Source organism: Mustela nigripes, chromosome 5, assembly GCF_022355385.1.
Source record: "Mustela nigripes isolate SB6536 chromosome 5, MUSNIG.SB6536, whole genome shotgun sequence".
Taxonomy (NCBI): Eukaryota; Metazoa; Chordata; class Mammalia; order Carnivora; family Mustelidae; genus Mustela; species Mustela nigripes.
The window spans coordinates 45,861,107-45,888,578 of NC_081561.1; the positions used below are offsets into that span (position 1 = coordinate 45,861,107).

General features: G+C 36.2%; 1 protein-coding gene across 2 annotated transcripts in view; it reads left to right on the top strand.

Annotated features, from left to right (window-relative positions):
• The window catches only part of KHDRBS2 (KH RNA binding domain containing, signal transduction associated 2), a 573,828-nt gene extending 548,564 nt beyond the window's left edge, over positions 1–25,264 (top strand). Inside the window, exons 8-9 of one of the 2 annotated variants that reach the window (XM_059399028.1) lie at positions 4,815–4,873; positions 24,232–25,262. In XM_059399028.1, the coding sequence (XP_059255011.1) occupies positions 4,815–4,873; positions 24,232–24,329 (157 nt within the window). In that variant the 3' untranslated portion in view covers positions 24,330–25,262. Of the gene's footprint in view, positions 1–4,814; positions 4,874–24,231 lie in introns of both variants that reach the window. The other variant, XM_059399029.1, reaches the window with a different exon arrangement.
• Positions 25,265–27,472: the final 2,208 nt, after the last annotated feature.

A 27,472-nucleotide genomic window follows, 5' to 3' on the forward strand; every position in this document is an offset into this window, starting at 1 on the left:
GATGTGGGACTCGATCCCAGGACGCTGGGATCATGACCTGAGCCGAAGGCAGCTGCTTAACCAACTGAGCCACCCAGGCGTCCCAACACTACTTTTAAACTTTTAATCTGAATTTCATTCATATCAGAAAATAAACGTGTTTCATTTTTCACTGCTCCCATTGCTGTCAATATAAATAGACATCCCTTCTGAAGCATATACAAAGTTTTATAAAGATATTTATAGCAAAATGTTCTAAATTATTCATGTTCAAACACAATCATGTCTTCTTGAATTCTTTTGCTCAATCACTTATTCATTCAACAAATATTTACTGGATGTCTGTTCATTTTTAAGGTTTGCTTTAATTGCCAACTATATTATCGGTTATAGCTTATTAGTAAAGAGATCCACAATTCAGTAGCCCAAATAAGAGAAAAGTTTATGTCTCTCACACATAATAAAAATGGGTAAGTAGGTGGGTTCTGCTCCATGACACCATTTAGGGATCCAGGCTAGTGGAATGCTATCTTATTTTAGACTGCTGTCACAGAATATCATACATGGTGTGGCTTATAAAACAAAGACTTATTTCCTGCAATCCTGGAGGCTGGAAGTCCGAGGTCAGAGTACCAGCATGGCTGGATTCTGATGAGAAGTCTCTTACAGATTGCAGACCTCCATCCTCTTGTATCTGCACATGGTAGTAAGAGAACAAGAGAGCTCTCTGGTGTCCCCTTTTTAAGGGCACTAATCTTATTCATAAGGGTTCCACACACTCATGATCTAATTACTTCCTAAAGTCCCCACCTCCTAATACAATAACATGGGGGTTAAGATTTCAACGTATAAATCTGGGGAGACAAAAAGATTTAGTTCACCACACCATCACTGGCTCTAATCATTCACACTTCCAGTCAGTTACATAAAGGTTGAAAAGAAGTAGAGGACAAAGGACTTTACTTTTATGCAAATCATTAAAAAATTTTTACATATCATTCTGTACCTGCCCACCTTCCAATATAAGGGAGACTTATAAGGGAGTCTAGGAAATGTAGTCCTGAAGTGGTCAGTCTCTCTTACGGAAGAAAAGACAAATGGATTTCGGAGGGGAACAACTAGAAGTCTTCTATGTCCAGCCCTCTAGTCTTACAAATACGAGTGAATACCCTTCTTCTCATTAAAACAAAGATGCCTACTTTCTACCCAACAGAAGAAATCCAAGTTCAATTCCAATTACTGCAACCGCTGAAAATCCAGGATCTCTGGGAAATATACAGACTTAAATATTAGGTCCTGATTCTTTGAAGTCTGGCAACCTGTAAATGACAAAGAGATTAACGTTCCTGCTCTCAACTTTCGGTAAAGGAACAGAATCATCACAATAGAAAATTCTGTTGGGAAACACTGATGGTCCATAGACAATAAAAATGATAAAATCTTGACAAGCTAAGACACCTAAACAACAACATTGAAATAATATTTTCATTAGTGCATCCGGCAGCCTTGGTTTTCTTTTATGGAGGTTGTACCAGATTTCCTAGAAGGTTCTTCTTTATCCTAATTGATAAGTGGTCTTATCCATAGCCACACCTGAATTGAGCCAAATATAGCATGTCCTTTTTAGGGAATTCAAATTTTATGGCATGCTTCCTGATTGTACATGTTCAGGGAAGTGAGGATTGTTTTAGGGATCATATATGAGAGTAAAATCTAATGGGATGAGATGAGGGCATTTTTGAACAGCATTCATTATCTCCTCCTATTGGAATACAGGAACAGCTGACTTCTCTAAACCTGTTAAGCCCCAAATTTCTGAACATTCTCTCATTTTAAATTACAGAACTGACACATAAATCAGGCAGAGATCATTTCTCTTGGCAAAAGTTCTATTCACTTTTGTTTCTCCTGGAAAAATGGCCCATTCTTCTTTAAGTTCATGACTTTTGTAAACCTTTCTAAAGGCAGCAGGATTCTGAACAACTGAGCTTTGTTCAGCTTTTTTCCTGTAGTGTCAAAATATACGCAGACCTGCAGTCTACTGCTCCAAGTTTTCACAGGCAATGGCGTAACAAAGCTTATTTGCTCTCTACCTGGCTGTATTTTTTTCCTTGCACTCTCCACCCTACCTCTAAGATTATGCCCAATATTGGGGGATTTTAATGGCATTTCTACACTTCTATGTACTCCTTTCTTTGTTAGACTCAACTGTTGTAACAGAAAGAGTCAAGTTCAATGGCTCAAACAAGATTAAAAAAAAAAAATTTCTCCCAACAATCCCTGAGATCGGCAGTGGTTTACAGTAAATCTACCCCAACAGGAACATTTAGAGACAAAAGCTCCTCCCATGTCGCAGACCACCACTTCCTAAGGCAGTCTTTCTTTGCGTGGTAGCTGCTAGATCATCACTTGGACTGCATACTGAGCAGGTGAGAGTGCACAGGTCCAAGATGAAGAGGTTGTCATAAAACTGGAAGTAACCCTCACATCTGTGCACCTTCCATGTTTCCTGGCTTAGTCACAGGGCACATCTAGTTGTAAGCATAGCTGAGGAATGTATTCATTCACCATTCAGCTTTTTGTCCATGCAACGTGTTTTCCTATGGAAGAAGTGAGAAGTCATATTTAGATGAGCAAAGGTATGGACTCTGGCAGAGTCCGCTATGATTATCATCTATTATTTTGCATCACCCATTATTTTACAAATGTCTTATATGTCCTACTTTCTCCTTTGCAGAGTAGCTAAAAGTTAAAACTCCTTCTTGGTGTGTATGTACCATTGATGACCCATAATAATTAGAGTTCTTTTCTCATGGTCTCTCTCACTATTTTCTTCTTCCTGTTGCTTATCTTCATCAATTAAAATTAAAATTGAAATACGGTGAGACACATAGTTGCACCACTAGATAGTGGAGCTAGTGGTCTTTATACAGCATGCTGGGAAACGTAAGCACGGGTTTTCAGGGAAAAATTATTGATTGGGACGAAGGGAGAGAGAAGCTGCTGTCGATGTCTTCATTTTCTCTTCATCCCTCTAAATGGGAACGAGGCTTCTTAAATCACATTCTCATGACTGCCATTTCTTGATCACCTGGGAATTAATGTAACAACTCTCAGGAATTTACTACATATTAATGAGGGTTCTCAATTAGGTTATATCACTTCTATTAAGCGAAGGATGCGTAAGAAGGGATAAACATCCAGCTGATAGTCAATGACCTTAGACTTATACAGTCCCAGAGATGGGAAGAAAAACATATTGCCATGCTTTTTTCCTAGACAGTTTGTGTATAAACATTCTGGGCAATGAGGTTTAGGTTCAGTAGCCTTCTTCTTTTATTTTTTCTCACTATTTTACACTAAAAATTGAATTAATGCATTATGAGTTGCCTCCCAGAAAGATAAAGAGGGCCAAACTTCTCTTTATTTCTCTTTTTCACCTCTAATACATAGACCTGTATTATCTGTTTTGCTTCTTTTTCCTTACTGTCAGTGAAATCTGAATTGTTTAATATAATGAGACCTATGGGATTTCCCTGAGGGATAATGACAACCACAGAATTTTAGGCTTTTGTGTCTTTCTTTCAACCTAACCCTTTGGTATCTGTGGCTTACCCTCAGTCCTTATACAATTTAGTATTTGATATTAAGCCATTTTTCTCACCACACTTTATATAATTAAGAGAAATTAGTAATCTTGACATAACTTACAAATTTATTATGTATATAATATAAATCAGAAATTAAGATTCAAGCTGTAGATGTAAAATGAAGGAGCTTATTTGCAGGAAAAATACAGGGTCTCATAAATTATCAATGTGAGTATATTAATATAAGTAGCTACTGTTTATTCTGAGGACATCTCAGAAGCAAGTGGAATGGTCCCAGGAGCAGGAAGTGGTCAACGGTGTTAAACGGTGCTAATGTAAACCAAGGACCACCTCTCCACCACTAGATTTGAAATGTCAAGGTACTGACAAGAGCTACGTTATTGGAGACAACAGATTGGTTGGACTGTCTTCAAAAACATATGTATAAAAGGAGAGGCAGCGAAAAGAATAAGCACTTGTCTCTTTTCAAGAAATTTTACCAGAAAGGGGCAGAGTAAGGGGTAGTCATATCCCTGTGTGGGGAAGTGAGGGTTGAGAGAGGACTTTTGGGGGATGAAATGCATGAATGCTAATAAGAATGGTGCCTTAAAGGGGAAAACGGTGCAGGACAGAGTGATGAGATCCGTAGTGAGGGAAGACTTGAAGCAACTTGAGTAAGAAATGGAGGAAGGACACCTTCTTGTCAGTTATTGAAACAGGGAAGCATCTAGTAAAATATTAAAGATAAATCACTTATCTATTTGAGAAGGGCATGGACAGGCTGTGGAAGGGCTAGAGGGGCATATAAATATAATTTCAGTGTTAGGAAGTGAAGATGAAGGGGATGCATATTTCTTAGGGTAACAGGGTTAAGAGCCATACACAACTGGGCAAATTGTCATCTTCTATAGCACTTTTTCTTGGAAATAGATCTTTATAACTTCCCTCTTGACAAATTTTAAAGTATTATACTTGTGTTTTAAGCAAAATTTGATTTATAAAATTGGAGGTTAGAGATAAAGAAGTTCTGAGGTGCCATGAGAAAATCATAGCACTCTTTGACAATAACCTGTATTTTTCTTCCTGAATTTTTTTTTCTTTTTTTTTTTTTAGGATTGTATTTGATACCTAGAAGGTTCTCAGGATATTACTTTAGCACACATTTTGCTTTCAAATTCCATATGAGTTTCTGGGTTGATTCCTCCTGATTACAGTAGCATTGATTGCTGTCTAAATCTGTTGCAGTGTCCCTGAATACTATGACTACGGTCATGGAGTAAGTGAGGATGCCTATGACAGCTACGGTAAGACCTTTTCTTTACTAAATCTGTGAAATCAGAACATCCATCAGTCACTGACAACTCAGAAATTACTTCTTTCTACCCCCAGTTTTTACAGAAGTCCAGGCTAAACTGATTTATGTAATTCCAGGGTGAGGTCTGACATACAAGAGCCAGTACCAGAAACCTGGACAGATCAATTTTGATCGAAATTTCAAAAGCAATTAATCAAAATCATAGATCATTTTTAACAGCAACAGTGAGCATTTTGAACAGTGTCTTATATGTTCCACTGTGTCCACTGTCTGACTCATTGATTTGCCAACAATGCTGTGTCTTTCCTGCTGTCACAAAGATCATTGAGGAGTAATATAGTCAAAATTTTCAAAACATTTAAGGGCTGAAACTGCAGCTTTCAGGTTATTTTCTTGTAGCTCTTAGAAGTGCCGTATAACACTTGGCATAAGTATTAATAGTCAAAAACCATAAGAGACTCTTAACGTCACAAAACAAACTGAGGGTTGCTGGGGGGAGGGGGTTTGGGAGAAGGGGGTGGGATTATGGACACTGGGGAGGGTATGTGCTATGGTGAGTGCTGTGAAGTGTGTAAACCTGGCGATTCACAGACCTGTACCCCTGGGGCTAATAATACATTATATGTTTATAAAAATTAAAAAAATTAAAAAAAAGAATAGTCAAGTAGCATGTCAGTCTATAAAATTAATTTCAAAAATACACTCTTTAATTAAAATACTACTTAATATTAATTTTAATTCGATTCAATAAGATGTATTGAGTATCCATGACATAACCCTATAGCATATCACTTTTGAAAGGTAGTCTCTTGCTCCTTAAAATACATATGCAATGTCACTGCTTGTCCATCTTGAAAAAGGACACTGATTTAAATGTTTTGGGCCCCAATTTTTATTGAAGTAATACCAAAGCCACTCCGTTCCTCTTTATGGGGAGCAGTAGAAGACATCACGAATGCTGTCTCTGGGTCCGCGGCTCCACGGTATGCAGGTGCAGTGCTATGCAGGTGCGGCGCTATGCAGGTGCGGGCGCCTCCCGAGGGTGAAGGAAAGGTCCAGACCTCGGGAGGAAAGGAGGAAGTGCGCCCTCCTTGAAACTAGTTACCAAACTGACTCGCTTCTCCGGGTGGAGTATCACGAGGCCAAGCTCAGAAACAGGAGTAGACAAAATAGACAAATAACCCGTTCCCACGGTGACTGCCATCCATAAGCTGCTTACTTACATATATCTTCTCATTTATCTTTTATGATAAATTGAACTATTAACTGTTTTAACTCCATTTTGTAACGAGGAAACTAAACAACAGCGGTTAAGTCAATATGAGGGTACAGCTGTGGGACGCAGCTTCTGTTTTTAGAGTCTCATCGGTGTTTGGAATGCGATTAGTTGCTGCTACCACACACAAAGCACCTACCTATTAGGGCTCCATACTAAGCAATTTATAATGAGGATTAGGGATGATGGAAATAATCCTCATTAAGCACTCTGTGTATATCTACATAATCGAATCCCCACCAGAATCATACAAGGTACGCGCTCATATCGTCATCGGAGCTTCACAAATAAGGAGCTGAGGCTCAGAGCTGGAAGTAACCTGCCTGAGTTAAACAGTTCACAAAGGACAGCAAGAATGTGAATTCAAGCGTGTCTGATTTTGTTGTTGGGAGTGGGGGCAGAGTTCAGTGGACCTAGCAAGAAAGAACAGGATCTGGTACTTAAAACCCAAGTTTATTCTAAAGGAAGGATGTTGAGCTTGGTGAGATTTCTCTGAATCCTGCCAGCTGCTCTCCCACTAATCTAAGGGGATGAAGGTCTTCGAGAGTATTTTACAGGAAAAAATAAAGAATTAACCCAAAATGAGCACTAGGCTCACTCTCTCTCAGACTCCAGCTTCTCCAGCACCAATCAAATGAACATAATTTCCCTGCTGTGAGAGACGGGGATATTCTCCAAAATAATGGAAACGTATTTTCAGAAGTTATTTCACAGAAAAAATAAGCGATGGACAAGTTCGCACAGGTCTGCCTTAGTTGCTGCAGCATTCCCTTAGTTCAAAGGCGCAATGAGTAAGACTGCATTGTTGCAAGGATATTCCTAATTAAATAGGAATCAAGGGGTGCCTGAGTGGCTCAGTAGGTTAAGCATCTGACTTCAGCTCAGGTCATGATCTCAGGGTCCTGGGTGGAGCCCTGAATTGGGTTCCCTGCTTCTCCCTCTGCCCCTCCCCCTGTTCTCTCTCTCTCTCTCTTTCTCAAATAAATAAATGCAATTAAAAAAAAAAAAGAAATAGGAATGAAGCCACATGCCTTGTATGACTACTTAGGATGACAAGTAAATAAGACACAACATGGGCCTTTCTTTAATTTATTCAACTGTGTGCATATAGGTATTTATAGGCTATGGAATATGGAATATGATGGCATACATAATAGACATGTTCCCTCCCCGGTTCCTACTGTCTGTTGTTGAGAAACCTATGGCTACATATTAAAAAAAAAAAAACCTGTGCCAGATTATAAGCCATGTGATAGAAGAGAAGGTCAGAGAACATTACTCATGTAACAAATATTTATTTAATGGCTAATATGTGCAAGCTATTATACTCAATCCTGGAGATACTGTGGTGAACAACCTCTTGAAACTCCCATTACTCTTTATAAATCACTTTATAAAAATTGGGATATTTATTTGCAAAATACGGTCATTGCTTTTTACACTTGCCACAATTTGAGGAAAAATCACCGTCATGAGCTTTACTTTATGGAATTACATGTACTAAAATCAATGGATAATATCTGACAGTGTAGCTCATAGTAAGAGATGAGTTTTCTGTTTCTAAGTATTTTTTTTAAGTTATTGCCATATAAGGTAATAGAGAAAAGTGTGTGAATGTAAACTATTATCTTTTCAGATCTTTTAATGGACATCCTGGGACCATGGTCAGGAGGGTGGGGTCCACCTCTCTGATCTATATGGGTCTTACATGATTCTATCTTGTTTCTTTGATTCTTCTCCTGCAGCAAAGTGTATAGACAAACAACAACCCCTTTTATTTTAAAAGCTACACCTGCCTATAAGCACAAGATTTCCTTCTGGGTCAAATTACAATTTACCAATAAGTACTTCTCAACATCCAGAAAGAGTTGACAAATTATTTTTAATAAGTAATGAGGAAAATGTCTGGTCAGAGAAAAAAAGATATTAAGTAGGAATTTTTAAATAATAACTTCTTTTATTTTACCTATTTTACTAACTAAAATGTCAGCCAAATTGGCCATATTCTTATTGTGGAAAGATTAGATACATGTACGTGGCTAAAAATAGATTGGTCTTTAGGGCCATGATCTTTTCTTTGGCCATTCAGATCTGTTGCCACTTTTTGACATTATTGAGCAAGCATCAATTCAAGAATACACTTCACATTCAAGGTGTTTTTATTCTTTATTTGAAAATATTGATATGTCAACACTCTATGTGTTCTAATTTAGGAAGCCCTTCTTGATTTTCCTGTCAGAAGGATAATTGTTCAGGACAGAATTTATTAAGTCATTCTATTGGGGTCAGAATGATATTCCAAGGGCTGAAGCAAGGAAATCTAACTAATGTGTTGCAAGATTTTTTTCATGGTGTAGATCTCAAAGGAAATGATATGTGTGCAGCACAATGGGTTGAGAAAGAAGCTGCTCATGAGGCAGGATTTCAACAGTCCAAGGTCACCCCATTGCCCCAGAGCCCTCTCAGCTCACTATGAATCATCTGTGGTACACATTTGACCATAAAATAGGGACCAGAGACTCTGAACAAAGGCAACTATGTTTTGAATGATGCATATGTGAAATAGTTTTTAGAATTTTTTTTGCCACAGTGTTTCAAAATCAAAGCAGATACATAGTTCTGATTCACCTAAAAAAATTTATTTTTCTTAGGCTAAAAATAGTACACATCTACTATAGAAAATTTGTTTTGCAAAAAAAGGAATTTAAATCATCCTTAATTATGCTATTATATGTATTCATTCTTTACTTTTTGTTATATATTTTGCCAATTTTTTAATCCATCATGATACACGTTTTATTTTAAAAAAGAACACAATGTAGATTGCTTTATAAAAATTCCTTTAAGATTTTCCTATCACTGGGACGCCTGGGTGGCTCAGTTGGTTAAGCAGCTGCCTTCGGCTCAGGTCATGATCCCAGCGTCCTGGGATCGAGTCCCACATCGGGCTCCTTGCTCCGCAGGGAGCCTGCTTCTCCGTCTGACTCTGCCTTCCACTCTGTCTGCCTGTGCTCGCTCTCGCTCGCTCTGACAAATAAATAAAATCTTTAAAAAAAAAAAAAAAAAGATTTTCCTATCACTAAGTAAAGGTTTTCTTTTTCAGCTCTTAATCATTACAATTGACAAATGCAGAATTTAATATATTTTTCACATGTGCTATCAGAATTAACCACTAATATGATCAGTTGAAAAGGGATACTCCTTTTGTATAACCAAGAAATAACAACAATACTTGCAGTCAATCCACATAGTAATGAGATTTAAATTTTAAGAATTCTCATCTTCTCGTTTATCTACAGACAATAGAAAAAGGGCCAAGTCAAAAGCTGAGAAACAGTGAGTGCCCAGCATCATCATCTTGAAATCTAATTAACAAATTAATATGCATTGTATACACTCAGATATTGGTATCAGGTTATTATGTGGAGGCAGCTTGAAGTACAGGCTTCGTGCTGATAGGTTGCTCATCCTATCCTATGCAAAAGGACAGATGATGAAATTTAAATGTGCATGTGGAGCAGTTATTTGGGGACTTACTCATCTCAAATACAGATGGATTTTTTTCATTAATTTTCCATACCTCACATAGTAGCTAATGTATTAACTAGCATCCACTTTTAGCTTACCTTTAAAGAACCGTTGTACCACCTTTCAAATCAGTAACATTTAAAGCTTGCATCTCCACTTATTCATTCATTTCCATTCTAAATCAATAATTCCTCTCTTACATTTTGGTTGTATCCTGGGCGCAGATACTAAGTCTCAGTGGGATGACTGTATTATTTTTTAAAACAAATAGCCCCAATCCTCAGTTTCCTGGCCACAACCCAGATTTGGACAGTAAGTGAAGAGTGTTACAATAAGTTGCCTCTCCTGCTCCAGTTGGTGGAAAGAACTGTGGGGCTAACAGGTATCGGGAAAAGGAAGAAGGAATGCTCTTCAGGATAATCGGGTCTCGCGTTTGAAAGACTCATGGATGGACTCTTTCTTTTAGGATTCCTTTAGAAATGGTTTGAAATAAACCACCAGAAGTAAAAATCCAGTCATTCAGTGTGATTCCTCACTCTGAATCTTCACACATTGTGTTTTGTGTTTCACTAGATTAAAATTGTATTTGTCTCTTTCAGGCCCATAAGTCATGTTGAAGTGACAGATAATGTTGACCTCAATGAAAATCCTGCATCCTTTTGGTTGTAATCACAATTGGATTATTCAAGATATTTCCATACAATTTGATATTAAAGATTAAACTGTTCTTTCTTGAAGCATTATAAATATAAAATTTTAAACATTAAATCCTTTATATAGATGCTAGTACTAAAATACAACATAAATAATTTATATTTAATACTTAATGTATTAATATTTATTAAATACTTCATTGATCTTTAATTTTATTAAGATTTAAATTTTATGTTTCTGATAACTTGAATTTATTTTTGGAGCACAAATATTGGACTCACAGAAATCCAAATCAGTTTCTTCATGTTAAAAATATTTCTTAATTATAATTGTTTTGGGTAAATCTAAATAGCTCATAATTCAATAAGCGTGCATTTTAAATATAGTTCCTAGATCAGCTTGGCTAAGCAATACTTCACATAGGAAACACCCTCTGAATTCTCTCTGAGACTGACAGCTAAGAATGGACGGCAATATTCTCTTCTCAGAGAAAAGAACTGTTTATTAAAATGTACTTAATGTACGAACTGAAGAGCTAATTACGCATCCATTCTTTAGTGGCATTTAAGATGATAGCTGTGTGGAAACAAGGAGGATAATATTAATACACTGTCTTGAAATGAATGAAAGCAAAAAGAATTTTGTCCCATATTCCAGGGCATTTGAGTGCTTCACTTCAAGACGATTGCAGAACACAAAGCTCATTTTGTTTTCAGAGGCAGGAATGATTATTATCCCAGTATGAAAATAAGCCCTGCATTGATTAATCTGTGAAAACAGCAAAAAGAAAAGGAAGCTAACTGGCAGTCATGCCATCCATGTGATTCAAGAACAAATTCTGTCCATTTTTAATAGTATGTAGAAATATCAATTTGAGGAAATTGATTTTAATAAATGAAGGTAATCTTAACATGGGAAAGAATTTATCAGACATTTAAAAAACTCATGTATCCTAGGACTTATTTTTATTTTTCCTAGAACTTATTAATATTGAAGTTGTTACATGATAAGCTATTGAGAAAAATATCACTGTGATTTATTCTATTTAACTTTTAATACAGATTTTTAAACTTTATTTTTAAAGTTATTAGATTTAAATTATTAGACTTTATTCGTCCTTTCTTTTGAAGGGCTAATGAAATGGTGCTTCTAAAGTATTTTAAAATTCACTTTTTAAATAAAGAATTTATTTATTTATTTGAGAGGGAGAAAGCACAAGTGAGGGGGAGAGACAGAGAGAGAAACAGACTCCCCGTTGAGGAGGGAGCCCCTTGCAGGACTTGATTTCAGGACCCAGAGATCAGGACCTGAACTGAAGGCAGATGCTTAACCAGCCGAGCCACCCAGGTGCCACTAAAACTCACTTGTAAAATTAACTTAAGGCATAGTTAACTTTTGGTCTTTCCTAATTCAGAGGTTGCAGTGAGATGGATATCTAATTCAACCAGTCTGTATAATAAATGTAGATTATGTTGTCTAGACAGACAATCAAAAGATCAGTGTCTTGCTACTCTATCTCTTCCAGTGTAACAGATGTATTAAAGTTTCCATTCAGTTTTAGGCAAAACTGGAACTTGCTTTACAATATTTCAGATCAGAGGTTGTTAACCTTAATGACACATTTTAGAACCACTTAGTTAATCTTGAAAGAAATATTAATGTCCTGTTACCACCCAAGATCAGCTTCATCACAGTCTTTGGAGATGAGAACTGGGGGCATCAGTTGAATAGCTTTCTAGGTGGTTGTTCTGTAAGCTAAAGTTGAGAACAAGTTTTAGATACATATCTGGGAGTATGATGAAAAGTGGCCTGTGATTTTAATATGAATGATCAAAACTGTGCCAGGCACCTGCATTCTTAAAGGTACCACACAGAGTTCTGCAAAGGCTATCTTTTGGAACACTGGGTACTTTATAAACAAATGTTATATTGTAGGACCTGGCATTTTAAATTCATTTTTTTAAAAAACTGTAAGTTTACATAATGGAAAATAGGATTTTTCCCCTTTTTGAACAATTGTGTGCTGAACATTTAAATCTCAAGTTTGACTTTGTCTAAAATTCACCCAACAGAGAGTTCACAAAAAATTACAGCTCACATGCACCTATCATTTCTCTTGTTTAGGCAATAAAACAAGCCATAGGAAAGTTCTTTTATCACTTTCTTTTCTGCTGAGTTAATGGTGCAATCATTTTAACTGATGGGGAGGGAAGAGTTCAGTGATTTACTGTCAGAATCTTGGGGTGTACAGATCATGTACAAAAAAGTAAATTCAGTATAATGATTTATATTTAGAATATACAAAAATGAGCTGTTTTTAAAACACAAAGTACAGAATATAAAATATAAAGCCAGAAAAACATTTTCTTGGCTACCTGGAAATAGACTAGGTAAGAAAAAATATATCCTGAAGGCATACAACCTTAGGGGGTCTTTATAAAATTTCCACAGTTCGGGTAGATTTTTATTTCTATTAATAGAGAGCATGAATTTTTAAAAGACAAAGATACATCGTTCTGAAATAAATGTGCAACATATTTATCAAATATGTCATAAGTTATTGAATGATCCAATGGGAACTGATATATATGGATTGCTGGAAAAAATGCCAGTTGAAAATGTAATTATGATTACTGATGACTAATATCAGTGTCTTTTTATAGATTACCTAGCTCTGCTGGTAACAAGATAGGCTGAGGGAGGGGGAGGATGGATCTAGAATACTTAGGTCAGTCTCTCTGGAGCCTGGCAACTGTGTAGGAACATTCCAGGAGACGTCCCCTCAGGATCAGGAGAGTGCAGCAGCAGGCGACAACTCCCCTGGAACCTGTTGGCATTTGAAAATTCTACCAGGATTTTGTCCAGTCATGGGCAAAAGAGCTAATTTCAGGCTGATAAGAAGGATGGGAGAGTGAACAGACTAGGGTGAGTGCCCAGAGTTCGCCTAAATGTTGCAAGTCAGGGCTACAACTCTCCACAAAACTGCCCTCACTTCACACTCCAGTCACAAATTTGGAAGACTCTAGGCCACCCTTTCTTCTGACCAGCTGGCTACAACTTTGGAGTTCCCACTACCCACTCTGGTTTAATAACTTGCCAGAATGACTCACATAACTAAGGAAATGGCTCTAACTTAATAATTACTTATTAGAGCAAAAGGAAAGAATGCAGAATTAGGCAGAGACAGATACATAGAGCAAGGTCTGGGAGAGCCCCAAACATGAAGCTCTCAAAATCTTCAGAGTGGCACTATCCTCCTGGCGTACTGATGTGTAACCACATCCAAGGTGTTGCCAAGCTCATGCAAACCTCAGTGCCCAGAGTTTTTATTACAGCTTCTTTATGCAGCATGAACAACTGAATCATTTCCATCTCCAGACTCCTTTCTCTCTTCTCCAGATTGGGCTGGTATCATGCGGTTAATGCCCAAACCTTCTAATCTCCTGGTTGGCCTCTCAGGCATGACCAGGCCCCATCCTGAGTTGTCTCATTGGCATGAACTACCAGGTGTGGTCAGAGGAGCCCATCATGAATAACAAGACTTTCCCATTACTCCAGGAAATGCCTGGAGTTTAGAGGTTACTTCACAGTAACTGGGGACAAAGGGTAGCCCAAATTTTTATTACACAGAGGCTGAGGTAAGAGTGCCTACTCGGGAAAGCCAGCAGAGACATGTTGAGGCAAAAAGCACAAGAGTCAGAGCCAGTCAAACAGCCAGGTTAACATTTTGCTACACTTAAAACCTGGTTTTCTGTAACTCCTATAACTTGGTGTTGGTCTAAGAATACACTCTGGGCTCATTTCTGAATACACTCTGGGCTCATTTCTGGTCTCAAGTACAGAAATGACAGGTGTTGGGTGGAGTAAGGCAATCAAATTGCTACAAATTCAGTCTCTTCGTCTATGAAGCTACGTCACCATGCCTACCTCCTTCACTGACTTGAAGGCATTATTGGAATTCTTAGAGAAGAGAATTATAAAATATCATTTTATATCATCATTCTTATTCTTCCATTTTTCTCATAAAGTCCACATGTATATTTTAAAAAGTCTATAGCTGAATTCTGCAGGTTTTTGATTGACTCCAGATTTTATTTGACAATTGTAGAAGAATTTTTTCAATTCAAGTCAGAAAACCTCTTGTATTGTGTTCAGTTATCATTCACCATTTTTTCCCTATACCTTCCATTTTGGAAATCCTTTCTCTAACTGGATTCTTTATCTCCTTTTTACTTAGACAAGATCTTAACTCTAAAGTAAGACGATAGAAACACATTTATTTTAAAATATTGAGAACCACTGGCCTTTATTATTCTATAGGTGTAAGATATTACTCAGTAGAGTCAAGAATAAAATATAAGGTTAAATTTTAGTTATGTGTATAATAGGTGATAATTAGAAATGAAATGGTACAGAGTCATTATTAAATATGATAATGTGTAAAATGTGTAAGGTAGGGGCTAAAACAGAGTAGACAATATAAAAATAGTACCACCTGCAAGGTATGGGTAATATACTAATCACAGCATATTTGAATTACAGTGATTCTTCCTCACATTGCCAATCATGGTGGCTGCATCTTGGAATACAGAAGCTAGTAAAAATCACTCGTTGCAAGCTAAACTATTCGGCATGCAATTCATGTAATTCTCAAGTTTGTTGGTCATTTTTAAAAAAATCTTCCTGGAGCTCACAATAGAAATAGCAGTAATCCCAATAACTTAAGCTTAGCCACACAAGATAAAATTGTGAAATCGTGTAATGATTTGGAAATTAGATATATAAATGACGTAAATTTGGAGATACTAAACAAGAGTATGTATAAGAATGGAGAAAGGTTAAGAAAAATGGCCCTAGAATTTCCATACCTAGACTGAAAAATAGAAACTGGAAGATGATTTAATTCTCAGGTTATATAACCCAGCCATGGCTACAGACCCACATTTTATGAAGGTGAATTAAAGTTAATAGAGAGATGTCAAGTATTAACTAGTTAAGCCACAGATGTACTTCAGAATTTTACCCTCAAAAGTTTCTACAGCTTTCCTCATTATAGATGACTCATATATTTATTGAATTGTCTTCCTGAATTTACCCATGAATATTTTCAATATGGAACACATTTTAAACAGTCATATTTGTTTCTTATGTCAACAAATGCACTTTGGAGTCAGTTGTTATTCATCTGTTTCATGGTCCAGGCAGCCAATGGGAAATACCTACTTTTGAAAACCTCTTCAGGACTTAACCTAAGAACTTCTTCAAAGACTAAAATGAATCTCACTGGTTTTGAGGAAGATGTTGGTATTTAGGACAAGTTCCCCAGGAGCCAAGAGAAGCTCTTAAGAAGTCCCAAAAGACCCAGCTCATCTCTGGTTTTTGGGATCACTACCAGAAGTCATCATTATTTTTCTCAAGATGAATCAAAATAAATGATCCAAAAAACTAATCCATAAACATTAGCTAGTTAAGGAAAATGTAAGCTTTTCTTCAATATATCAAGAAAAATGAAATCATTCACTTGCCAAAATATAACAGGTATCTAAAGTTTGGATCTTTTGTACTTGAAACCTTTAAGTGGTTTGCTCTACTGATTTCTTCTACTAACGGGTCCATTTCCATGCAAAAACAGAGGACCTTCCTTTTGAGAAAAAGATTTTAAAATCTGAACTATACTAACACTCCTCTTATTTCAAGACCTAAGAAATTTTTTTCAATGAGTATTGTAGAATACTTGTGCTTCAGATGATCACCAAAGTCATCAATTCTAAAATGAAGGTAGGGGTCAGATCATGTTAGGCTCTGGGTGGAATTTCTTACTAAGGAATTTGGACTTGAGCTTGAGTATGCTACCAGAGCAACTGAACAGACCTAATCAACCGTATTTAGAAAAGTCCCTCTGGCTAGAAGCTGGAGTAGAGTAGTATACACACACACACACACACACAAACTAGGGAATACATACATGTTTATATACATATATATGTATATACACACAGATACACATATTTTATAATGTATATAACATACATATTACAGCATATAAATATTTGATATACAATCATGGGAAGTCACACACACACACGAAAGAACTGGGTAGTCTGGGCAAAGATGAGAATGGCTTGCCATGGAATAGGGTTGGTGATGGATGGAAAGAAATAATGAGTTAAATACATATTAAGGAAGAAAAAGCAAAGCTTAATGACTGGTTAGAGTGACTGGGCAAAGGTGAGAGGATGCCGAGGGTTTTAGATGAGTAACGAGGCAGTTTCTATGTAGTAGCTTCAGTCTCTGCAATAGGAAACTTGGGAAGAGCATTAAGTAATATGGAGAAAAAGATGAGTTTAGTTTTGGAAAAAGTTAACTTTGAAACACCTGAGGAGATGCCCCACAGGCAGCTAGATACGCACGTCAGAAGCTGAGAATGGTCTGTGACAATTAAAATTTGCCATCAGCATGTAGATGAAGAAACTTGCCACTTGCCAAAGAAGTCTTTCAGTAAAAAAAGAGGAAGAACCAGAATTCAAATGCAAGCCTAGCTACAAGACCCCTGGGAGTCCTATTTGAAGTGAAGAGATCCGAGGGAGGGCTGTGGCTTCTTCAATGGGTACAAAATGAAGATGTAAAATATTTAAATAGAATTAATGCATTCAATAAATAATTACAAGTTCTGCCATGTGCATCACAAAATTCTAGAGTTGAGAAAAGTGTGCTTAGAAAGGCCTAGTCCTCTGTTATTCTCTAGATGGATTATTCCAAGTGTTACTTTTTTCTAACAGGGAATATCTAATTAAAAATTTGAAGCAGTGACAAAAGCTGTAAGTGCTTTCCAGAAGGTGACTGAATTTCCTGAAAGCATAACTGTGGTGAACTCAAAGTTAACTCTTCTTGGAACAGAATTCACTAGGTTCATCTGTGGAAACAGATGCTGGTCATCCATATTTCCCCTTCAGTACTATAATGTTTTATCCTGTGTATCTTAAAACAATAAACTCTGCAATTACAACATAGTGGCAATACAAACTGTGTAGATAAAATTGTTGAACCATTAGGTTTCGATATCCCATTAATATTTTTAAATGTTCAGAACAGAGCAGACGATCTTTCTTTCTACCTTAGATGAACGAACACGTACATTTGCACCTTAACAAATTCAGTTCAAGCAGCCCACACTCTTGTTAACAAAATTAAAGCTACATTCTCACTCATTTAGCTAATTAACTGTTGTTGGAATCACCAGTTATTATATAATTCAAGGGAATTAGAATAAATGAAGTCTTATTTTCCAGGCAAGAAAAGAAAAAAGAGAGTGGGAGTCAGGATCTTCTTTCAGATGAAGGGAGTGATGGAAAATGGTAAGACAATTACAGATAAAAATTTCGGGTCTTCTGGGGCACCCGGGTGGCTCAGTTAGTTGAGAAAAGACTCTTGATTTTGGCTCAGATCATGATCTCAAGGTTGTGAGACAGAGCCCTGCATAGGGCTCCGTGCTCAGTGGGGAGTCTGCTTGAAAGTCTCCCTTTCTGCCCCTCCTCACCTTCTAAAAGAAATAAATAAATATATATATTTTTAATTCTCAGTCTTCCAAATTCTGAGCTATAATTGTCTTATCTTTAAAAGGAAGATGACATTGGTACCTATCTTGCAGGAAAATTTTAAGTATTTGCTAATAACAGCATTGTGTTTGACCCTTGGAAGATGTGATAAGAATATTGATTCTCAGAAAAGATGGTTCTCATATAAGATGAGAATCTTATTTTCTTAATAGGATAGGTATTTAAAAATTAAATAAAGAAAACAGACATTGTCATAGTGAGTTACAACAACAGAACACCTAACCTAACCTATTCTCTTTGGGAACAAATAACAATAAAACAACATAGAAGTATTGAAGGGTGTTTTTAAATAGAATGCTATTCCTTAGAGAGAAATCAGAAATTTAACCGAGACCAGCAAACAGAGCGGATGAGAGTCAGGTGAATTCTAATCAACCTTGTAAATGCTCTTATATGAGACACTACTTGTTTGTAATAATAGAGCTTAAATTGGGCTTCCTGCTTTAGTTGTGGTTTCTGCATATTGGCTTACAGTATACCAAAAATAAATAGCATGAGTTCTCCCTTTTTGTTGTGGTAAATTAAAAAAACAATTTTTTAGACTCTTTTTCAGATCTCAGATATATAAACAACTAGCTGTGTAGGTCTCGCAAATTGGACATAAGAGCTGTGCCCTCAGTCATCCGCATGACATCCTATATCCTTTCAGAACTGATTCCTAAAATGAATGTACTCTGAAGGTGGCATTCTAAACCTACTTCTGGAAAAATAAAACACTGAAAGTTTACTTTGCATGTGTTTAAATAATGCTGATGTGTCCCAAATTTGTGCCTTGTTCCTATTTTTCAATTTCCCCACCAAGAACCCTAATGTTTATAGTATCTCTGGAAGAATCAGAAAACACAGTTTTGCAACTTTAAATATCATCCAGATTTTTCTTCCCCACTCTGAATGCCTCACCCACAAAGTAGCTGGTTCTAGGGCAGGAGGGGGAGCACACTGAAAAATGCACACCACTAAATACATCTGACTGCCCTGAAAGCAGAGTACTTGAGATACAGAAGCTTTTGAAGTCACTACAGTAACATCGAATGCACAAGAGTTACCTGGGTAATTTACAAGCCTTCATCAAAGTAAGATGTTCCACAGTGATGCCTATCAGCATGTAATGGAGTTACACTCTATGGAATTCTGTAAACTTGACTGAACTGGGAACAAAATAAGTCTAAGTAGAAAAACAAAACAAAACAAAACAAAAACCTAAAGGTGGAGTCATGTTTTTAAAAGAAATATTAATATATTTCAAATGCATGAAACACTATAATCTAATTACAAACAATGTGTCTCTGAATAAGAATTCTGTTGTACTTATTTCTCAGAACTGATTTCAAGATTCCTTTTAGTTAGTAACATCATCTATTTATATGTAGCTTACAAATATTTGTGGTGTTCTTCCTATGTGTCTGTCACCAAAGGGCTCTCTTTTTATAGGTCTTGGAATCCAGTTTAACAAGCCTGGGTGATACAAAATAATTAACATAAGAAAGTCTTCAAAGAAAGTGAGTTCTCTTAAGTAGGTTTTACAGTACCTGAATTTTTAGTTACACTCTATATTTGCTCAGAAAATTACTTCCTTGAGATGATTAGATATTAGAGCTCAATCCAAGTTCTGTTGAATGATAGAAATTAGTACTTCCCTCCTCTAGGCTTTCCCCAGCATTTTCTTCAAATATCAATTATAAATATGTGCAATCTATGCAATTTCATAGTAGTTTTGTCCTGTGATCTCTAAAAATCCCTTAGTATCCTCATACTCAGGGCTTAGTACAATGACTAGCATATAGGAGATCTTTAGTAAAGGAAAAAAAAAATATTTAATGAATGCTTTATTTTCCTTCTTCCCTCCTTGTTTCATTAAAATGGTACATTAAAATCTGAATTGGGAAACCTAGAAATGGTGGGAATTTGATCAAGTCACTGAAGCTATTTCTCATATCCTCATTTTTTATTTCCAGATCCCCAATTTTACAAACCATCCCAGTAATTTCAACTTGGCAATTATTTTGCACATTCTCTGTGGGATAATTTGTTATCTAATTTGCTATTTCACATCCATAGTCTAGCTGGTGCTTTTCATATGACATAATGATACTGACAGCATCTTACATCCTTTATTATTTTCCAAGAAGACGAAGAAAGATTACTTCTAAATTTCATGGTCTGTAATGATTTTTAAAATGACATCCTATTACCATACCATGGGAATAGAAACCACTGTCAGGGACTCCAAAATTTGTATGAATCCCTAAAATATTTTATTCTATTTTATGTTATCTAATTTTATTTTATTTATTTTATCTTTTTAGAGAGAGAGAGTAAGGCGGGGGTATACAGAAGGAGAGGGAAAAAGAGAATCAAGCAGGTTCCACACCCAGTGTGGAGCACAGTTTAGGGCTCCATCTCACAATCTAAAGACCATGACCTGAGCCAAAATGGAGAGTCAGTTGCTTAACAGACTGAGGTGCCTCTCCCTAAATATTTTAAATTCATCTTATCTGCTGAATAGTAGAGCTCAAAGAAGACAGGCAATTTCCTAATCTATTCTGGGGGCTTTATACTTCAAATTTTAGGGAATTCCCATCATAAGGACCTGATAATGATTTTTCTCTTCCTATGCTTAAGTTGTTCCAATGTGCTAGGTTCTACGATGGACTTACATTAGAACTTCTTTGGATTTCTAAGAATCACTTCTATCTCTAATACCATGGTGGAGAAATCCAATGACAGGCACTGAGGGGACTGGCTGACCGTATAAGTAAGGCTCAATGACATTAGAAGATGATGAAGGAAAAAATTCCATTGAGTCAGTACTCTCCAGTCTAGATCCAAAGAAAATAACTTCACTGAAAGAAGTTGGCTTGTACTATCATGTGGTAATTGTAAACATGTGACTATTTATAAATATTCTGATATTAGAAAAAATATAGACCAAGGAAATGTGGCACAAAAAGAAATTAATACCTTTCCTGATCTCAATTCGCTATTATTATTGAGAATATGAATTAAGTGAAATAAATTCTTGATTCCTCTGTTAATGGTAAGGAATCTTAGAAAAATCTACAGTTTTCACCTGGGTAGGAATTCATTTTGGCTGCCTTTCTGGTTACAGTTATAGATTAGCAGTATTTCCCATTTCTAGCCTTCAGCAAGGAAGAAAGAACACAGTATGAATTTACATACAGAGAATTATAAGAGCACATTTTTGTGCAATGAGACTTGCTTTTGCACATTTTTGTAATTGGATTCCACTATGATTGTTTCATGAAATCCAGTTGAGAAATACTTTTGTTATTTAGCTAACTAACCTCTTGAGTAAGAAGTCTGACTTTAAAATATATAATATTTCTAGTTATAAAGCGTCTAAAACTAATGTCAAATGTCTTCAGCTCAAATATTACTGTTTTGTCAGTAATGACCAAACAATTCAATGACTGGTTGTCATTGAAAGCTCTTTCTGTCTCACAATTCCATCCGTCTGTCCTTCCTTCCTTCCTTCATCCTTTATACATGCATACTTTGTGTTCAACCTTTTCTAGGCACTGCATTTTTTCCAGGCACCGAGAATACAGCAGAAAATAGTGACCATCTCCTTTTTAATGCTAGCCAAAAGTTAGGAAATGAAAGGTTTTAGCCCATAAATTAGCTGCCCTAGAGCTTTAGATAAAGTCTAGTAAAGCTAAACCAGTGGGTTCTTATCAAACAATGCGGTCTAGGGCAAGTCCCCAAGACTATGCCACTTTAAAAATTCTTTTTTTTTTTTAAGTGTCTTGTCCCCCCTAAGATTGACTGATTGATTGATTTAAGATTTATTTATTTATTTGGGAGAGAAAGAGCACACAGAAGGAGAGGAAGAACCAGACTCCCCACTGAGGAGGGAGCCTGACATGGGGCCCGACTCAGGACCCCATGATCATGACATGAGCCAAAGGCACCCACTTAACCAACTGAGCCACTCAGGTACCCCCCCTAGTTTAAAAAATCTGATGAAACTGGGGTAGCTGTGACAGCTCCTGCTGTCATTCTGTTCATATTGTTGCACTATATTACAGAAACCAAGAACATTAAGCTTCTGAGAAAGGATCCAAGACTTCCATTCCCTGGGAAAACTTGAAATTTCTATTATCCCAGTTTCTAAATCCCATAGACTACAACCGGGTATCTCTAATACTCTAGAACAGAATAAAGCAAAAAGTATTACATTCCTTTTGTTAAAAACATGAATAAAATGGGGTAGATTTTACCACCAGAAGACAGGGGACATTGGCATATTCTTGATCATTCATAGTTAAAGTGTAAAATTCGTATTATATAAGGCTGAGAAGGCATTTGCTAGTTTTGCAAGCAGAATCCATTTTCCCTTCCAGTACATTTTTTTTTAAAAAAGTTTTATTTAATTCCAACAAGTAAATACAAAGAATTCTTTTCCACAATCTGTCTGCTAAGAAAGTCTAACAGCTTAGGGGTAAACTCCCATCCTTAAGAGATCACATCAGAAAGACCAACATCCACAATCTCCAGCCAAAAAAGACAGCAAGATCTAGAGCAGGGGACTGTAAATCTTTTCTGTAAAAGCCCAGACTATATATCTTAGGCTTTGCAGACGTATGGTCTCTGTCACAGTTACTCAACTCTCTCTTTATAGAGTGAAAACAGCCATAGACAATATGCAGATAAATAAGCATGCCTGCATTTCCTAAAACTTTATTTTAAAAAAACAGACAGCTTGCCAGTGTGGTTCGCTGGCCATAGTTTCCCAGCCCCTGATCTAAGTCGGTCAGTATTCTAAGAAAAGGCAGTATTTCCTACTTTTATTTAAGTTTTCATTTCTATTTTATGTCCTATCAAATACTGAAATAAACTTAAGCACATACCTTAAATAGCAAAGAGAAATTTTTCACTTATCAGATAATAATAATAAAGAAGTTCTGATGAAGAATTTCCCCCCAAAATATTTAAATGCATTTTTTTCCTATTTGATGGGCTTTTATTATTTTTCTATATTGCACATCACTATCCTCTGCCTTATGTATAGCATAGTGAGTGCCGCATAAATTTTAATTATTGTTCTTCCTTAATCTCCCTGAACTGTGTACAAAATATGCTTAGGGGCACTTGAACTCTTCAGGGACATATGCCCCATCTACATCAATTGGCCTCAGTCTGCAGTTTTATGTCCATTACTATCACTATCCTTTATATCGGTTATCAGTGTCAGTGCATTTCTTTCTATCAATCTCTTTTTCTATGTCCGTACTTCCTCTCACCATAGTTCCATGAATGAAATCTGCTCTCAAATGAAAACTGAATTTGGATTGGAAGACCCAAATAACTTAGCTTCAGGAGTTACATAAGAAACCAACATAAACCCCATATTAAGTCCCTGACCCTTTCAAGGAGGGCTACATTCCTTTTCTGGGGTCATAAACTTAATAAAGGCTATTTTCCACAACACTCAAAAGCTTGTTGGCTTGTTTCTTCTGTATGTTTTTTTTGTTTGTTTGGTTGGTTTGTGTTTTTTGTTGTTGTTGTTGTTGTTGTTATTTTGTTTTTGGCTAGGTTCTAGAACATTCAGGTTACTGGAAATCTGATTAACAAGTGAGTGAGTTTTCTTAATGTACAAATACCCCTTTATTTTCAAGGTATTTGTAAAAACTGATGTGAGCATACTCTTTTGTTGATTTTACTGCGTAAATTTACTCTGTTCCATATCCTGTCTATCTCTTACTAACTTTGTCTAAGAAAAGGACCTCACCCTGTCCCATTTACAAACCATCGAGGGGAGCACTGGAAAATAGCAAGCCCCAGGTCTCTTTTCTAATCATTTGGTTTGGGAGACAGAGAACAGGCATTAGTCATTTTTGGTTTTGTTTTATATTATTTTAAGATTTCCAGGCGATTCTCAAGTTACTCAAAGACTAGGAACCACTGGGTTATTTTCGAACTCTGTATAAAGGATAAAATCAGGAGCAGTTTACACTGATACCCTCTTTCTTTTCTGTGGAACAAAAATTTTACACAGAATAAATGTAGACTTATCCAGGGACTTTAACTTTCTCTTCTGTGAAGAATGCCTCACAAGTTTAATTCCACGTGGCTATATTTCAAAATATATACTTTTTTGATGATCTCACCATGTGGAAAAGGTAGTAAGGCTTTAGCCATCAGTGTTGAGATCTTTTATTCTATTTTCCTTGGTCAACACTTACGTCTTAAATGACTGTTTTTGGTAACTGTGAAGCCACGTGAATGTTACTGTCTTTCTCTTGTTCATAGCACCAGAAGAATGGGCCACAACCCGCTCCAGCCTGAAGGCACCACCGCCAAGGTCAGCCAGAGGGGGATACAGGGAGCACCCCTATGGTAGATATTGAAGGTCCTTCTCACCCGTGACCTCACCTCAAAGACAATTCATAGCCTGTGGTCTCCACATAAACAGCAACAAGACAAGTAATAGTCCTTTTTTTTTTTCTATTCTAGGGATAACTGCTCATGATTTCTCCTATATATTTCTTGTATTTCCCCCTATACTGTTGGTGTGACATTGACCCTAGTATTATTTTACAAAACAGACTAAAAAAGACATTGGCAAGCATTGTCTATAAACCATTCAGTAGGATGATATTCTCTTGGTTGTTTTTCATTGTTGTGTGTAAACTTTTTTTTCTTTTTTCTTTTTTCTTTTCTTTCTTTCTTTCTTTCTTTCTTTTTTTTTTTTTTTTTTAAGAAAGAGCATGAATCTGTTAACAGATTTTGAGTCTCAATCATCTAGCAAAAACTTTGTTTAGGGTTGCTAAAAGGCTGTAATATGATTTTTGAACTAGCTGATAATAAAGTTGTAGATAAGATGTTTTAATCTGTCTTTTAATATCTGTCAGTTAGATGAAGATGTTCGATATTAAGTTTGTAAATTTAATTTTAAATGCTGTTTTAATGGAGTTGAAAACAAGCAGCTACTGTATGTATGTAGCTAACTGAATTTGTTCAGTGTTTTAACCTGTATTTGTTAAAAAAGAAAAAAAAACACACATAAAGTTCCATGTGTAAGCTACTCTAAATAGGAAACCAATTTGTCAAATATGTTTGCCATAACTTGTCAATAAAGCTGAAAACTTTTGTAAAAACTAAATTTGGAATTACTTGTTTTCTAGCTTTAAATGCCTGCTTTATTTCTTCTTCAAGAGATGCCTAAAATGTTTTCTATTTAAAAATTACAAAAATGAACCCAAGCTTGTTTTAAGATATTTGTGTAATACTTAAAAAATGTATTAATAACTTATGGTTGTTAAATAATTTAAAAGTTAACAAACTAAACTGTTACATGAATCATGGTTAGTAAACACTAATGTATAACATGTTAATGGAAAAAAATGGATTTAGAATAATAAATGGATTTTAAACTATCCTCTAAGCTTTATCTTGCTAAACACAAATTCTGATTGACTTGTTTGCATTAGCATGTCTCTCGTGAGAAAGAGTAATGGAGTATAAAGAGGTAAGATTACCACTTACCACTGTCTAAATGCCTAGTTCTTCAACCTTTGAGTTTCCCCGCACATTAAATATCCCATCCAACATGTAAGCATTGCGTAGATTCACTTTATTGTTTTCACTCAAAGGAGTGCGTGGACTTCATTTGCGTAGTTTATAACAATTTGTTTTGACAAACAAATCATCAGTGTCACTGGCCAGTTGTTGCTATTCAACCTCAAAAACTTTATTTGTAATTTTCAGTGCTAAATATCACCGCCCTTGAAGGCAGTTTAGAGGGCTGATATTTCTTTTGAGACTATCAGACTTGATGGCTGATGATTATTAAGGAAATATGTCGCAGGACTCAAAGGATGACTAAACGTTAAACAGGTAACACTAATAGTGACTCTGTAATTTTGCCTATGCAACAGTAATGTTAAATATTCTCAGTTATTAAGTTCCTGATAGTTAAAAAAGTAAACCTACAAAAACATAACAAATAGGTCTATAGGTTATTAAAACAACTAATTAACATTAACTAGAGGCACCAAAATTATTTTACAATATATAACCCTCAAGGCAATAAACAGAACTAAAATTAACAATAATAGTAATGCAACTCTTGCTAACATCAAACGTAAGCTAAATTTTGATGGAAAAAGAAAGCGAAAGACTTGATGGTAGGGATGAATGCCAAAACTGTTAATCTTTTAAATACAGTTTTTTTGTTTATGGTGGCTTTTGTCGATGTGATTGGTTTACTTTTTTGCTGCTAACCAGCTTAGGCATACTGCTGTTCAGTTTTTGCAGCTGGAGTTGCATGCTATAGTTTTATGAAGTGTGTGTCTGTCCTCAATTAAAATTGTAAATGTCTGCCTTGCAAAAATGCTGTCGAGTTATATTTAATTTTCTTTTTTTATTCTTTCTCACTATTTCAGGTATCCACAAGCAAAGAGCACATAAGTGAATAGCAGACGTGGTGGCTAACAAGGATAGAGGTAAGCTTATTCGTTATGCCCTCCAAGAAAGATAATCTGTTTACCCACATACAGCTGTGGCAGTGTGCGAAAACACCGAATGCCGCTTATTGAAACACCGCAAAGGTTTAGACTGTTGTCAAGGAACCGGAGGTATTTTTTTATCTTCTTCGAAATAAAGTGACGAACTTGGTGTTTATTTGGTGGGGCTTTCTGAGCTGACTCAGAAGCTTATCAAATGAAACGTGAATTACTACTTAATCTTCGGCCTTTTTTCTTTGCTACGGATTACTCTATATTAACTTTCCCTAATAGTACAAAAGAAGAGTATTCAAACTTTTACTCTGCAGTTTTAGGGAAAGAAATCACAATTGTTGGCAGAGATGGAGGAAGGGGGAAAGGGAAGCCCGTAACTAACTGCTCACCTACCCTTTGTCAATGAGGGTTTATTAACATTAACATTTATTTAGTCAATAAAAAAAATAACTAAACTTACCATTATTTTCCCCGGTTATGCCACCGGACTTAGTGATAAACTTCTTGTTTCTCATCTGCCGTTCTATTTGATTCAGCAAATATTTACTGAATTCAAAGCACTACTGAAAATTGAGACTTGATTTCTGTACACAAAGAGTAGAAAACTTGAGCCAGTACACTTCAGACTGAAAACAATGCAAGGGCATTTATGAAGTCCACAGACTGAGCTGAAGCTCAGAAAATTTCAGTGGCTTTGCCATGACATTTGAAATATGGCTGAAGCCCCAAAGTTCTTCTTATGAACATGGTCCTTTTTCTTTTTACTATGCAATTATCTGTAATACCGCGTAGCCTTCAACTAGCCCTGTAAGAACAGTATGAGAAAGCTTGGAGAGGTCCTAGCACCAGATGAGGAAGAGAGTGCCACCTAGCGAAGGGAATAGGTTGTGTCACTTCACGGAGTCCAAAAAGTTCCCCAAGTATTTCAGAGGAAAGCAGATCCATGGGCCCTGTGGTCCAGCTTCCAGAAGGCACAGAGTGAAAGCAAAGCCTAGAGAGGAATGGTCAAGTCAAGTGGTTGTCCTTGAGTG